The sequence below is a fragment of the Toxotes jaculatrix genome, chromosome 2 (genome assembly GCF_017976425.1).
Source record: "Toxotes jaculatrix isolate fToxJac2 chromosome 2, fToxJac2.pri, whole genome shotgun sequence".
Classification (NCBI taxonomy): domain Eukaryota; kingdom Metazoa; phylum Chordata; class Actinopteri; family Toxotidae; genus Toxotes; species Toxotes jaculatrix.
The window spans coordinates 22,462,872-22,479,874 of record NC_054395.1 but is presented as its reverse complement, the minus strand read 5'-3'; the positions used below and the strand labels follow the sequence as shown (position 1 = coordinate 22,479,874).

Sequence of the window (17,003 nt, the reverse complement as noted above, 5' to 3'; positions counted from 1 at the left end):
GGGTAGCTCCTTGACTAAAAGTGTGGGGACCTCTGCACATTGCAAGTCACTGATTTATTGATATGTTTCCTGACCCTTTTCACAATAACCATTTGTTACTCATGTTGGAGACATGGAGGTCTGTGATGGTTTCATCACACAAATTTAGTTCTTTCTATATTCCTTGTATATAAACCAATGAAAACATGTTAGAGCAGCTAGTTAATGTATTTTACAAGGAAGAGTGGCAGTGGCAGTTGTTTCATTTGTCATACAAACATTTTCTTAATAATGAAGTTATTCACAAGTGCTTTACAAATATATATGCTTTTCAGCATAATTAATGGAATTAACAGATATTTTAGTACAGAAAAATATTGTAAGCTATGTTTTTGTGTTATTAATCATTTTACGTGTGCAGACATGAATGAGTAAATGAAAATGTAGTTCTTCTTAATAATGAAATGAAACCACCTACAGAGGACAAATACTGTCAAATAAAGTCTAACAAAACAGTGAGATAAAGCATGTCTTGTCTGAAATTTTTTTACACCAAATCAGTAGCTATACAGGGATTGATAAATCACTTAAGAGAGAGGGTTTACTGCATCCATTTGTGTCTCAAGGGACTGCTGCTGACGCCTTTCCTCTCATTCAACATAGCCCACTAGTCTTAACAGCCATTTTAGATTTCATGACTGCATTTTACACACATAGAAATGCTGTGTATGGACACAGGTCAGACAAAAATGAGAGAGAGGGGGAGCAGGAGTAAGGCAATTACGATGCGGTATACCCTTTTGCACTTACACTGGAAACCCCTCTATTTTTTATGCTGTGGTTCAAAAAAGCATGATGCCTGTGAGGCAGTAGAAAATGGGGGAGGGGTAGGTAAGGCAGGCATGCCAGTGAGTGAGAGTGGAGAGGACGAGAAGAGGAAGGGGAGGCACAGCTAGAGCATCATTTGCAATGGTTGAGGAAAGCACAACGTAAGGTGATTGGCTGAGTTGGAGTGTAGCGTCACTGCCAGTGAGGGGGAGCTCTGAGGATGCTCCGCTGATCTGGGAGGGAATACATTCACTGGGAGTTTGCATTGAGAGCTCAGCCATTATCAGCTTTACACTAAGAAAAGGGACTCCGCTGCAGAATAATTTTCCACACCCAGTGCTTGTTGACTCTTCTGCTCTCCCAGCTCCAGCCATGAATTATTTGCGTCGGCGCCTCTCGGACAGCACGTTTATCTCCAACCTGCCCAATGGCTACATGACAGACCTCCAGAGGCCTGACCCTGCCCAGCCTCCTCCACCTGCCTCCACCACCCCTGCCAAGTCTCCTACAGCTGGGCCAACACCTCCAACCACTTCCCCTGCTCCAGAGAGGAAACCCCAGCCAGCTCAGTCCACCGGCGCTGGTTTCTTTAGCTCCATCACCAACGTTGTTAAGCAGACAGCTGCCTCAGCAGGGCTAGTGGAGCAGACCCAAGTCACGACACCTAAGAAGTTTAAGATTCTCCTGGTCATCGACGAACCACAACAGGAGTGGTAAGACTCAATTATGTATTTCATTATGAATCATTGATATGCTATGTGTTGTTTGTTTGCTCCATCCTTAACGCAGATTTTCTCCTAATGATTCCTTTGAATGTAGTAGTTAGGTAAAGGTTAAAGAACCACTGAAACCACGTCTGTGTGAAGTACCCTGCAGATGTGAATTGGCACTACTGCTGTGGTTTGATGGTAAAGCATGCCTCTGTTACATTATTACATGGAGGCAGCCAATACTTAAGGAAATACGGTCCATTGATTCTCAGCAGTAATGACATTACTCCAAGATGGAGGATTTTTATTGTCATCTATTCTCTCTTTGTTGTTGTAATAATTTTTTTTTGTAGTCTTTTGTTTTGTTATGCACAATAAAACAATAAAACAATAGAAACTAAGGTTTATAACATCTGCCTGTACAGAAATATGTGGAATTAACTAAAATAATTGACATTAGCATCCTTTAATGTGGCATCTTAAAAATGGACGTTCCACAGGTTGTGCAGAATTGGGAACTGCACGTTATTTCTATAGATGTAGCTGAAATACTGCAGTGCTTTCTCTCCATCAATGGGGTTTCCCCCTGCCCACTGATGGCAGATCACATGACATGCCCTGCACATACATAGGGAATGATAATGATTAATGTTACTTACTGCAGCCCATGGAGCACAGGTTTCCTTTTGCCAGTCATACATAAGGGGTTTTGCAGTTGATAGGCAAGTAAAGAAATATTTCTTAGCCTGCTGGGAGAACGGGCCATCATGTTAAGAGTGGGCTTACGCATTTAAGTCATTACTCTGACAGTCAGTGTCCTGGGGGATCTTACTCAGAGGCGGCTTAAAACAAGCATCTTTGTCAGTCTGGTGTGGTGAAGAATTAAAGTGTTCTAAATGAGTATGCTCATGGATTTAGAGGAAACATTTTACATAGACAATGATACCTTGTCGAATAGTAAAGAATATGTCAGTTTTATCTCCTCGTGATCAACATTTGTTTACACAGCTGACTGACTTTTCAAAAGCAGTATTTGTGCTAGAGCTGTGCAGCTGAATGATACAGTTTTCTTTTTAAACCTTGGACAACATCACAATATTTTGTAGTTTATCTAATTTTAATTGTTTCATTTCTGAAAATTACCTGCATTAATTTATTAGGTATTTTTTTACAGAGCAAGGAAACTACATATCCTATCACATATTTGTGTAATGCCTATAATACAAAAAGGCTTCACATTTGGCATCTATTTATGCAGCCTGATATTGCCTTGCCTAATTCAGGTGGCCAGGCAATGTGTGCAGGACTGACCAATTATATAACTGATCAGTGTTAGTAAGAGCAGACCCTCGTCAGTGGGATGGTTGCCAGCTTTATGAATTCAGATTGAAAAGGAAGTCGCTTGGTGAGAAATAAGGATCACAGTTTGATTTGCCAATACACTGACGCTGCTCTTCAGTTCTGGCAGAGGAGCACAATATAATTCATTTAACTAAAACCATGTCATTCATCAAAGGTCATTCTAACTGAGAATGGTGAGTAGGTTTGGCTGGGAATAAGATAATGTTTTATAATCCATCATTCTCACTGTCGAACCTAACAAGTCCTGATACGGGGTGGTTACTGTGTATTTGATAAAAATATCAAGTGACTTTCTGCTCTTACATCATTTCTGATGCCTTATGCAGTTTATTCAATATAGTAGTTGATTGTGTTCATGAGCTCAGCAGACTACTATTGCTCTAATGGTTTCTTGCTTCATGCTGTATATCTGGTACACATCCACTTGGGAGATCAGCTAAAATACTTCATTCAAAAGGCTTCCTCTGTCTGAGTACAGCATCTATTTTTCATGGCTGCTCAATATCACTGAGATAGGAGCTGTGCATGTTTGCTCACTAGGTTTGGTTTCTTTTCTGTTGCTTTTGTAAGACCTTTCACCTAGTGGTTGTAAGTTACTACAGCAGTACAAGTTAGTTTTGGTTTACCTCTTATAGTGTAGGTCTGCTTGTCTCCTGTAGCTTGGGTTAGGGTTTGTCCTGTTAGTGCTACTGTAACGTTTCAACTATTAACTATAACAGAAAGAAACAAATATCATGTTGAGTTAGAAGGGAAAGCTTGAAATGCTCCATGCTTGGTACTCAGCTGTTGAAGAGGAAATATGGAACATGGAATTTGTCTTTATTTTAATGCAGGTTTTGCTGAGTACTTGATGTTCTCTGTAATGTTGCCAGACTTTGAGTCTGAGGGTTTGTATATGTGCTGTATCTCATTGCGCAACAGGCTTTTTCTGGTCCTTCTTCTGCCCTGCTGCCAAAAATAAAAACCAGAGTGATGAGACCTGGTGGCCTCAGAACATACAGAATGAAATCAGGGAAGAGTCCTCCAGACTAATTGGATCAGGGAGAAGGCTTAACCATCAGCTTCTATTTATCCAATCAAATCAGGCAAATACCAGATGTGTGTATGAAGATTCTATAAAATCATGACAAATTTGTAAATGGGCATGTATCCAGTAACAAAAATGAGGATTAATATAATGTCTGAGACATTTTAAATGTTTTAATCATTACATATCTTGTTCATAACATACAGTTACCCAGAGCTTAGCAAATTGTAAAAATGTAAAAAGTTCAAGGAGGCCACCAAAATCAATTTTGCAATTACCCATATAGAGAAAACAGTAGACATTAGTATGGATGAGTTTTGAAATGGTACTTTGCTGTCTAGCAGGTTCTGTTAGGCCTAATACATCTCTGTAAGATAAAAAATGTGTAGGTGCCAGGGTCACAGCACCTACAGAATCAGATGCATTCTGTCATTCAGCCAGTGTTTTTACTTGCCGGATGAGGCTGCCAGTCTTCCAGAGAGGTTTGTTTTGTTCCAGGCAATGCTTTGCTATAAATTGCCCTTCATGACAGGAGGAGCAGATGGTACACTGTCTTATTTATCAGACTAATGGCTGAGCTGCACTGCTTCTATATTCTCTCTATAATGTAGCTCAGTTAAAGGTAGAGCAGGCTAGGATCCCTTTCATTCAGTCACCCAGTGTTCAAAATTTTAAAAAAGACATTGGGGACTGTTTTAACTGTTATCAGGAAAAGAATGTTTTGTACTGTGAGCTTAACCTTATTCAAACATTAGCCACATGTGAGACTGAATGTAAAGCAGGCTAAGTGATGAGACATTAAAATTCAGCAAGGGCTCCCACTTACCAAGCTCTCGGGTGAATCATCTGAATGAAAAATTCTTTCACAGCAATATGTAATTTGGCAATACTTTGACATAGCACCATGCAACCATCAACAAAGTCGCTTAATCTTTACTGTCCTGAAATTGTGTCCTGAAATCACCAAACAGAAACATATTTTTTGTTCTATTTGGTTTCTCGTCTCATCTTTAATTCAAGTCAAGAGTAACCATATTGATTCTTAGAAATGAATGACCCAGCTAAACAGCTACTCTCATGCTCCCATCTCTCTCTCAGTGAGCCACCATAAGCATGGAGCACAATGACTAACTCCAGTTTTAAGGTCAGTGCGTTAGTCAAGGACAAAAGCATAAGTATTGCTGACAGTAACGTCCTTGATTTCTGGATGAAAGCTACCATGACGAGAGCAATCAGACTTAACACAGAATGAGTGCAGATTTTAACCAGGGGACATGGTTACTTTGAGACAACTGACGAATATTATTGCACAGTGCTGACAGATCATGTTAATGGTACTATAGAATCATGTCCTCTTTGAATGTACGGCTTTCTGTGCTCAATATGCTGAGATGAAGCAGAGTGATAAAGCATAGATCAGTCAAATAATGCTATACACCCCCACAGAGCTGACAAAGATTAAAACTGAATGTCAAAATGAAATGTCTTTTTCATTTTTCTGTTTTACGGGGTTGTGTTTTGGAAACACCATCTCTCAAACTGTATGCATTGGCAAAGAGCACTCATCACAGAGCAGAGTAGGCATTTCATTTTCACAGATACAGGAGCAGTGATTCATATTTTAATACTTGTTTTCCTCCACAGCCAAATAAATTCCTGCGCTCTAATTAGATTGAGAATGAATTATTCAGCTTTACCCCCTTGTTAAATAGGCAGGGAGTACAGGGTACATGACAGCAGGGTGATAAAAACATAGAGGAAAAGGAAGAGGAATTCCAAAATATAAAAAATATTGTCAATGCAGCCACGCTGAAAAATGAACGTTCTACAAATTTTATTTAGATAAAGGCTTCATAATGTTTCAAACAACACCAGTTTTCCCACTGTTGCACTACAGTAGATGGCTGTTACTTGAAGTGTGAACTTAAAGCTGTGGAACTGGGAACCAGAATGAAACCACCCCCATGGCAACTTCAGGAAATAGAAAAGAATGGTTCTTTATTGGGCCACCATTAATATTGATTGACTGTAGATGACCCCAGAGGTTTCTGCTGTCAAAGCTTATGTTGTCAGGCCCAGCCTGTACAAATCAGCGTAGGAGAAAGACAAAGAAACTGAGCACACTGTTAATGGCAGTAACCACTGTGTGGCTTGTGCAGTTTTCATCTCTGTGTGGTGTGAGTATATAGACACTGATCCATCTTAATCTTAAGTCCCATGGGAAAAGATTTCCTCTTCAGCAGTGGTTCATGGAAAAAGGCATTTAAGGACACTTTTGTTTCAAGTAGGAAAAGCCACATATTCTGTTTTAAAAAGTGCTGAATCACAAGTGATGAAAGGTGCGGCCATTTTCTAAAATTGTGAGTCCAGTGTGTTCAGTAGGAATGTTACCTCACTGTACCATCCTTTATTAACATCACTGGGCATTACTGCAATTGGACTAGGCAGCGGTAAATACTTATTTGTACCTGTGTATGTTGTGGGAGGCTTGCCTTTAAAAATTATGCAGCCTTTAAAAATGTCGTGATGCTTTATCACTGTCCTCGTTGCCAGACTGAAGGGAAGAAGTGTTGGAAGAGCATGAAAGGAAGCATTTGTCTGCTCTGTGATACACATGCACTCAACAAAGTGGCATATTTGACACTGATTCATATTCCAGGTTCTTGTAAAGGAATTATTAGTAAGGCTAGATTTGCACTTGGATAGGTAATCATTTGAAATCTCTGTGTAATAAATCTCTGGTATTTAATTCTAATTCTGTTATTACTAATTCTGTTACATTTCTGTTTTTACCAGGGCAAAATTATTCCGTGGGAAGAAAGTATTTGGGGATTATGACATCAAAGTGGAGCAGGTATGTTTCACCAAGACAGTGATATCCATTTTAAGTACTTATGTCAAACAGAATAGAGACACTTCGGTACTTTGTCCTCATATGCTTCTCAAACTATCAACTCCTCAGGCTGAATTCAATGAGATCAATGTCGTGGCTCATGCCAACGGGACCTGCAATGTTAACATGCAGGTTCTGAGGAATGGCACCAAGGTTGTCAGGTGAGAAACACATATCCTTACATATCCTAAGAAGATAGTAAAGACAGGAGAAGATTTCTCGTTCAGAGTCACAAATAAATATAGTTGTAGAAGTTACTACCTACTGTTTAAATCATTACAGTACCTACAGTGCTGACTGCCTGATTCATACCAATTACTCTCAGGATTTGCCACAGGTTGTCAGTAATTTTTCTGGTCAGATTTTTGTTACATCTCACCTATAATTTTATTTTCTAGGTCATTCAAGCCAGACTTTGTCCTCATTCGTCAACATGCCTTCAGTATGACCCAGAATGAAGATTTTCGCAACCTGATCATTGGTCTACAATATGGAGGTGTCCCAAGCATCAACTCCCTTGAGTCAATCTACAACCTGTGTGACAAGCCCTGGGCGGTAAGCACTCAGTGGCCAGGGAGAGTTTCATTATTGTATTTCATCTATTCAGCAACATTTACTGTATGACGTATTTATAAATGACTGTATATCTGATTCTTGCATTGGTTTTTTTTGTGTGTCCAGTTTGCTCAACTTATAAACACCTACAGGAAACTTGGTGCTGAGAAGTTCCCTCTGATTGAGCAGACCTTTTACCCAAACTACAAGGAGATGGTGAGAACCATTTCCTTTTTAGTGCATCCAAGTAAAATACAATATTTCCTACATACAAATTCTTAGATCAAAGCAAAGAGAAGAATATAAGGCAGTGACTCAAATGATACTTTCTTACTTAAGGTAAGCATGCCATCATTCCCTGTTGTTGTGAAGATTGGACATGCCCACTCTGGTATTGGAAAGGTATGTTTCCTGTTGTAATATGAAAGAATACATATACATTTCTCTATTTTTTTCTCAATATTTCTAGTTTTAGTCATGATGAATATATATACTAGAAATTTAATCAGTTCCAGTATCATCAGAATTTGTCTTCATCCCGTTGTCATTTTAGTGCAAGTGTGTCTCACATGCCTGTTTTTGTGTACAGGTGAAGGTGGACAATCACAGTAAGTTCCAGGACATAGCCAGTGTCGTGGCTCTCACCCAGACGTACACCACCACAGAACCTCTCATTGACTCCAAGTACGACATCCGAATCCAGAAGATTGGCACTGACTACAAAGCCTACATGTACGTATGATTGTATACATGTATGAACTTTAGAAATGAGTGAGAAACAAACCTGAACTTGTTTAGTTTTTGTGCTTTACACACTTCAGGAGAACATCTATTTCTGGTAACTGGAAAACTAACACAGGCTCAGCTATGCTTGAACAGGTGGCCATGACTGACAGGTAAGTGTTCAATAAAAAAACAAATGTTTTATTTTGGTGAAGCAGTTTTTTTAAGCTTAATTAATTCTGTTACATGTGGATTATTAGTAGGCTACTATTGGTGCGCTAACATGTTGTGTTTTATATTTCAACATGTTCTGTTGAAGTGGAAATAAGTTGTAATCAGACCATGGTTTGAAGTCATATGTTGGTTGTTGTGTTTAGGTACAAGGTGTGGGTTGACACTTGCTCAGAGATTTTTGGGGGTCTGGACATTTGTGCGGTCAAAGCCATCCATGGAAAAGATGGCAGAGATTATATCACAGAGGTAGGAGTCTATGATTATCAGGTTTGAAAGCTACAGGTGAGGAGCAAAAATGCATAACTTCTAATTACACTTCAAGAACATACTGAGCTGCACCAATACACAAAAGTACACCTGTTGCCTTTGTTTCAAAGTGTGTCAGTGTACCAGCCAAAATTCATACAAGGACAAGCTTTACATAAAGCTCTACTCAGTTATGTCAATATCCTCTCTCTTTCTGCTGAAACCATCCACCATGTGGAGCAGGTGGCGGGCTCTTCCATGCCCCTGGTAGGGGAGCACCAAGCTGAGGACAGGCAGCTCATTGCTGACATGGTGCTGGCAAGAATGAACCAGTTAGCAGAGAAGGAAGCTAATGCTCCCCAAAGACCCACCACTATACAGCCATCCCAGGTATAGTAACACAAAGGCACGGGACATGCACTGTCTCAGAGCTTAAAAACAAGAGGCTGCATCTTAATTTATTATCATTGTAAATATTATGATAATGTGCCATATATATATGCCATGTGACATTATCAGTTATTTATATTGCAAGATTACAAGAATCTACATTTCCGATCTCACTACAAGAAAACCATCATGGCTATTGCTGGATGAGTGAATTATTCCTTTCCTCATTTTAGGGAGCTGGCCAGAAGGGAGAGATTGTTGGAGAACCCACCAAGAACGGTGCTGGGCGCCCACCTCAAGGTTGTCTGCAGTACATTCTCGACTGTAATGGCGTTGCAGTGGGTCCAAAACCAGTCCAGGCCAACTGAGTCACCCAGGAGACGGAGGGAAAGTCTCAGAATCTAGACAACAATGATGTATCTTAGCTGAACACAAGCGCAGACGTGGATATGGATGCTGATAGCTAGAATCAGATCTTGGTGACATAAGCTCGGTGCAGCTGAGTGCTGGCCTGGACTGTGTTTTTAACTCTATGCAGAGTCAAAATGTACTGTCTACTTGTTGACCTGTTGATTTGTGTGCTTGTATAGGTCACCTATGTTTCAGTAGCTGTGGTTTTTCTTTGGGGCTGTTGTTGATGATGTAAAAAGCAGATTGTGCCTACACTGATTTGAGTGCTGCTCTGTGCTACCTGTTTGACCCAGCTATGAATCTTTTTTTTGCCCCCTACCCCTTTCTGTTTTCTATTTTGGTGTGTACCTTTAGATATTGTTCAGACTGTGGACTATCGTGCAGTTTGAAGTTTGTGTATATCTCAATATGTATACAGTACGTGGGTGTGTATGGCTGTAGTGGTGATTGTTTTCATATTTATACTAATAGATATTTATTTTTGTTTTGCATGACTGATACAAAGGCAGGTGCAAGTCAGTTATAAATGTCTGATCAAGTGGGATGTTCATGTAACATCGCTGTTTTACCCTGTGAATCATGCATTGTGAATGTGTCATACGAAAGGCATATTATACAAGTTCTAAGGGATACATGCATTCATTACCAAACATGCATTAACACGGTGAGAGCAGCACTGTGCACTCCTGCAAACACATACAACAGAGAAATGCAGTATGTTGCCTTTCATAAAGTTATTTTTTTCATCCATAATGTCATAATGTCACAAGAAAAGAGAGTATTTAGGAAAAATTTAGAAAACAAATAGATGGACACATAATAAATATTAAAATTAGTCTAAGATTTATTAAAGATTTTATTGTGTCAGATGTTGTGCGGGCATCTGCACGCGCAGCTTCAATATATTTGTATAATTTTGAACCAAAGAATAAATTATTTACTTTCAATAACAGTCTTTGCACTCCAGTAAACCACAATGTAAATATCAGTGAGGGGACTGTTAATTCTGTAGTGTGTCACATAGAGTGTGTAATTTCATCAGAGAACAGCGCTCCAAGACAGTACAAATAGCCTGTTGTAAATCACACGCCAGTGAACAGATGCTGTGTTCAAATTGTTGTTGTCGTTTACGTTCGGTTGTGTGGAGGCAGACATTACGATTGAGAATGAAAAAGTATATAATGTACAATCTGCCATGAGATGCCAGATATAAAGTCCCCCCGCTCCCCGCCCCCCATGGTCCTCACACTGGATATCGGCTATCATGGTGATGTTGCCATGACAACAATGCAAGTGCTCTGAGGTTTGTGCCCATGTTACTGCCATTCAAAGATCGAGCACATTTACCTTTATCACACTCTTCCAGTGAGTTGATGGAAAGTGCAATATGAGTCTTTGTTTTTTGTTTTTTTTTTTTACTAAATAATGTATTTCTTTTGAAATCAGATCTTCCATTGAATTGATTCAAGAAGCTATATTCATCCAGTCATTGAATCGTTTTAAAACATTTTTACACAAACGTCACAATCATTGGTTGTTGTCCAGTGGCTTTGGTGGACGCCACTTCATATATCTAATACCCTAAATGGTGAAACAGCTAAATAGCAACCAAATCAACTGTAAAAAGAATATCTTCGCCATTTTCCAACAATTTGTTTGTTACTATGGTATAAACTATGTTCAGCAAGCTCTGTGTGCAATTCTTTTCCAAGTTGTATAAAGTGCCATTGTATCTGTGAGCGTATCCTTGTAAAAGCCATGCCTGAGGCTTTATGGATGTGTTGTTCTGTTACTAGGAAATATGCCATGACATTGATTTCCAAGGGAGGAACGTGCAGAGGTACCCCAGTCTTAATAGCTGCATGGTTAGGCCTCAGTTCAGTGATCGTGGTTGAGTATTCGATGAATTATAATTGGACGTGTTTATTTGGCCATTGTGTTGAGGTGAAATTTATATCTTCAGACCTGCAGGACTGTAATTATTAAGGGCAGTGGTAACTTGCTCAGTATATGTGCTTTTAAAACCGGTGTTGGACTGTTTAAATCAAGATCAGAATACAATATATTGTGGAAAAAATTTCCGTTCTGGATATTTCCCCTCTGTCACTGGCAATAAAGCTTCTTTTGCAATATACGTTTGTTCTGTGTCCTCACACTGTATATGTCATGTTTTGCTCGACAATGTCACCAACTTTATCAATTACACAATCAAGTGCAGAGGCCATACCACTCCAACTACATGCTTTTGGGCATACACACTACACTGCACACATTGCTTTATTTCCAATGCATGAAAGGATAATTGTATTGTGATAATGTCTCCCCTTCGCTTCCTTTTTGCACTTACTTTGTGGTGTCTGTCTTCTTTATTTGTTAACAATGTGGGACACTGTATTTTTGTCACATAAATCAATGAATAAACCAGTGATCTGTGAGATATGAGAACATGCTAAACTACATGTGAATGTACTTACATCAAATTTAAACCTTCGTGCATCTTTCTGTCTGTGTAGTTAAGATGCCTGAATATCCTAAATATCTCTTGTGCTGACATTAGGGGGCCCAGTGGAACCCCAAGGATTACATTCAAAAAGACCTGCTCCAAAGTTGGTCCTCAAATCTCCTGCAAAGGACGTAATCACAAAGTTCAGCCCTGCAGCGCAACTTTCTCAGTCTGTGAATCAAGATACCCTAACATCAGAGGGACTGCAGGTCCAGTGTAACTCAAATACTACTGTCCACCTTGACTACCAGCATCAGTCTCAGGCCCGGCAGGTGCCAGCAGCGCAGTCTCACAGAGAAAACACTCCTCTGCACCCACAGACAAGTGTGGATCATGAGCAGCAGCGGTCTCTGCTGGAAGATCAAGCCACTGAGGAAACACCACAGGGACACCCACAGCTGAAGTAAGACAGAATAGTCTCACTTGTCAATGCTCAAATAAGGACCCTTGCAATTTCAATTGTTCAAACACATAGTAATTATGTACAACTCACTTGTGAATTCACATACATTTTGCCATAAATTCTACCTTTACAAAGTTTATAACACTCCGTTTTTGGTGACACTGTCTAAATGTGTAAATTTAATTTTCTGCTTATTACTGGAGTCATAAATAAAAGTAGTGTTGAGCTGGACAACATTATATCAAGAGGTACTTCTAATTTTTTGTCATTCACATTTACAAATATGAGAGAGGCAAAATGTTAGAAACACCTCTGAGTATATTTCCACTACTGACCATGACATCAATGCTAAAAACTATAATTGAATCAACACCTCGTTGACAGTGTCAAAAATGACTGTAGGCATAATAAAAGTAGAAAACTCACTATTCTCTTGTCTTCCAGCAAATCCCTGATCAGTTCCTTTGGCCTGAAAGACACGTCCTTTTTCCGCACTGCCGGTGAAGACACAGCAAATGCTGAGACCATTCGCAACTTGAAGAAATCCTTTGCCAATCTGTTTTCTGAATAAAAAAAAAAAAAAAGTTACTATACAAAAAGCAGTCACTGTATAGTATATTAGGTGTACTGCTAGTGATAAGAGCCAAGCTGTGAGATGAATGTCTATTCAAGTGAGATGTATTCCAAGTATAATAATGAGTATTTTTGACTTGTGATTGTATTGCTTCACTAGAAATGTGTTTTTTAGTTGTTTGCATTGCCGGTAGCTATTTATGGCTTTGTCAGTAACTCAGTTTTGAGCATACATGTCCTACTTTTCTCCAGAATAGGCAACAATGCATTGCTGTGTTTGCTAAATAGTAGTTTCAGTGATAATTATTACTAAATATGTACTAAATAGTGGCTGCAGTGGTTATTTAGCTCTAATAACTTTTAGACCCACAGGGTGACAAATTACTGGATCTAGATAAACTGAACTAAAAAGCTACATTTTCCTCTATGAGTTGTCAAGTTGAACAGTTCCATCTGCGATTCAAAGTCCAAGTTATGAGATGAGAGGAAAGCAGCAAATGATATCCTGGCTCATAAAGTACAGGAAATAAAACTTGATGAACAATTCACTGAAATATATTGATTGAATAAATGACACACTTTATATTACATTTTGTATTTTCTTACACAGAACAGACATCAAAACAAATCAACATTATTTGGGGCATTCATTACAATTATTAATCATTCAGGTTTGATGTTTATTATTCTCTTGTTCATGCTTCTCCCACATTGAAGTGTGTCTCAGAAAATTAGGAAAGGTGCCTAGAGACTCCATTATGACATTATTTGTTCAGCTTTATCACTTTCTGCCTCTGTAGATGTACTTTATCAGCCAGCTGGTGACAGCAATACAATGTCCCATCAGATGTTCATTTCATCAGCTCAGAGACTTTCTGTAGCAACCAAAAACCAAACATTTCTTTCCAAGTACAACCTACGTTCTCTGAGAACGAACAAGGATACAGAATAAGGAAGGAATCAGACTTTCACATATATCTCACCGCACACATCTGCACAGTTTGTGTTATTTCAAGTTGAGGTGAAAGAAAGTGTGATGGATTGGTTGTGAGACAACCAGAGAGAAAACTGTCAACATCTGCAAGAGCAGACAGATATCCTCTTTAAAATTTTATATCTATTCGCTTGTCAGCTGTACGGCAAAATACAAACATTTCTGTTCTCTTCTTTTTGCTTACTTACCTGTCTGACAGTGGTACAAACAGAAAATATTCAGAGTTTTATTTTAGCTCTGATTTATTCCCATCTTTCAATTTCACTGGAAATTATTTACTTATTATCATGTTATCATATATAGCACTTTAATTCTCCTTAACTTGTGTTTTATATAGTTTTTCTGCAAAATAAGTTTAATTCCTCACTGAAAAAATCAGAATCAGTAAACATGCAAATATTTACATACAGCTGTTTAATTCAGTAACACGTTCAAAATTCTTTGTGTAACTGATAAGATGCCTTAGTGTGTTCACTCTCTTGTGTTTCATGTTGTGAGGGGCCGGTCAGAACTTTGTAAACTGCCCATCTGCTGTCAGACTTGGCACATTTTCTGCCCATAGATGAGCCATGAGTAACTGACATGGCTGCAGAGGCCCTTCTGTGTCATAATAGGAGCACAGGTTTGCTGAGAAGTCTGATAGTCTGGAGATAGATGTCTGCATATCGGACCAACACATCTGTTATTTCTCTTAGGGAAGGTCATGATTCATCAAGCAGAGTCATAATGTTTGCTTTAACAAATATCAGCAAACATTTCCCACAGATAAAATATGTTCAGCATAAGTTATTGTCAGGCTTCCAGATGGTACTGATGTTTTCCCCTCATAACAAGCTCACTGACCTGGCCTGGTGATAGTAAAAGCAACTGAGGAACTCAGAGGAATGACACCATGGGCCCTGAAGCTCCAGCTGAGGAGCTTCCGTCTAGACTCTTCCCAGCTGTCTGCCAAGCTGCTGCACAACATGAACAACTTGTGCCCTGTGGGGGCACGCTGCACTGACCATCTGCTGAAAAACACAGTGGAAGAGATGTACTTCCATCTCATAAGAAAGGAGAATGTAAAGGACGTGTGACAAACATGGGGATTTTTGAATATCATGTTACATACCTGATACATCACATGGCAGCAGTGGCGCAGCAAGTAAAGAGTGCGGCTTTGGACTTTGGACCTGGATCATTTTGGCCAGCCTGTGTGGTTTGTCAGAATGCAGAAATAGAACAGATAAACACATAAGGCATAAGTGTTGTAAAAATAGACGACTAGTGGTCAGACGACGCATTTGCTCTTAGTTTACCTGTCTGAGATCGGAGAGTCTCCGATTCGATCACCTCGGCCAAGTGCAACGGATATGGGTGGTGAAGGAGACGCGCCCCCCCCCCCCCCCCCCCCGCCTCTGCAACCATGGCTGTGGTGCCCCTGAGTTTACACCCCAGCTCCCCACGTACCTTAGTTGGCAGCCCCCTGCCCCAGCGTCTCTAGTGCATGTGCTGAAACCAGAGAACTTTTTATTTGTTACTACTTTTATTTGTTACTACTATTTTTCTCTTGAAAAATATTTTTCTCTCAATATATTGATGGTTTGTCTCAGAAGAAAGATAAAATAACACCACCAACACTGCTCCTTTAATAACCACATACTGTGGATGCCCCAGCAGACATACACTCTTTATGTGTATGTCCTTGTTGCCATCTGGTGGTAAAGCTGCATACAAAATGCCTGTATGCAGTACCTGTGTTATTATGGTTACATAATCCACCACTTGAGCTGCATAAGCTGCCTTTACTTTGTCACAGAATTTACACAACCGCTGAAACGACAATAACAACACATGTACTTTCAAAGCCAGAAGAGTTTGAAAATGCCCAAGTGTAGGATGCTGTTACGGCACCGTGGATACAGCTGCGGCCTCATATTGCAAGAAGATGCAAGAAGCTGTCTTGGCAGACACTGTTAAATTGATTGAAGAGCTCCTGTTAAAGATTGGTCCATTATGTCTGGAGGTTGTGTTTGTTAAATCACAGTAGTTTAATGTCCCTCTGTCTTCCCTCTGGGAGATTTGTGTGGTCCATTCCAGTGTAGTGAGAGAAACACCAGAGAACAGAGAGTTCTCTCTGTCTGTTACTATTCACACATACACTCAACCTCATAATGAAATGACTTAAACTGTCAAGAGCATTTACTGTACTGAACTTTAGGTGGGTATTTTCAATGCCTGATACTCTTACTCAACTACATCTTAGAGACAACTTTTATACTTTATACTCTATTACATTTATTTGTGAATTACTATAGTTAGTGTTTCCTTTCAAGACTGAAATTTTACTTTAAAACACTGAAATTTTACTTTAAAACATTTGACAAATTAATGAAATACAGAGAATTGTTAAAGATTACACCATTTGTTCCCAACCGATTTGACCTGTGGCCTCTTTCCAAAAAGATCCCTTGTCACATTTCAGATGTCTTATGCAGTTCTTAGCAGTTCCACAAAGTGATTTCCCCTTTAAACTCACTTAAAAAATATATGCAAAAACCCCTAAGTTGGGAACTACTGGACTAAACTACTGAACTGTATTTAAAGTAGACAAACCAGCTCAATCTCGACCAGCTACAACAATGAACAGCTGCATAAGTATAATTTGCCAATAATTATTCTGAACTTTTACTTAATTTAAATGCAGGACTTTTACATGTCCTGGAGTACTTTTACATTGTTGTATTTCTAATTTTACATTAGTAAAGAATCTGAATTTTTTACACTAACTGCTATGCAGGTCACGTGAAACAGGCTGACACACAGCTGAAGGAACACCCACTAGATGGAGCTATTGCAGGGTAGGGAAGTAGGACATTTAGGCTCTGCTGATTTCATTTTGGCCAGCCTGCGTGGCTTGTCAGAATGCAGAAATAGAACAGATAAACACATAAGGCAAAACTGTTGTAAAAATAGACAACTAGTGGTCAGACGACGTATTTGCTCTTATTGTGTTTCTCCACTTTTGATGACATCAGACCTTTTTAACCCTGTGATGGGGCTTTTTGAGACGTGATTCAAATGAGATAAAGTGCTCAAAAAGCTTCCAAAATGCCTTGGGCTCAAATCAAAGAGCGATAAAACATGAAAAAATAAACACAAATTCCCTCACTTATATTCAGATCACAGCAAA

General features: G+C 39.3%; 1 protein-coding gene across 3 annotated transcripts; it reads left to right on the top strand.

The window, feature by feature from the left end:
• The first annotated feature begins 1,179 nt into the window (after positions 1-1,179).
• syn2a (synapsin IIa) lies at positions 1,180-9,315 on the top strand. Of its 3 annotated transcripts, none has more exons than XM_041055238.1 (11): positions 1,180-1,520; positions 6,703-6,760; positions 6,869-6,960; positions 7,198-7,354; positions 7,481-7,570; positions 7,694-7,756; positions 7,944-8,086; positions 8,176-8,250; positions 8,455-8,557; positions 8,801-8,947; positions 9,202-9,315. In XM_041055238.1, the coding sequence occupies exons 1-11, from the start codon at positions 1,180-1,182 to the stop codon at positions 9,313-9,315; spliced, it is 1,383 nt and encodes a 460-aa protein (XP_040911172.1). The 3 variants fall into 3 exon arrangements, with proteins under 3 accessions (XP_040911172.1, XP_040911164.1, XP_040911157.1); XM_041055230.1 differs by having other exon boundaries at positions 9,193-9,315; XM_041055223.1 differs by having other exon boundaries at positions 9,181-9,315.
• Positions 9,316-17,003: the final 7,688 nt, after the last annotated feature.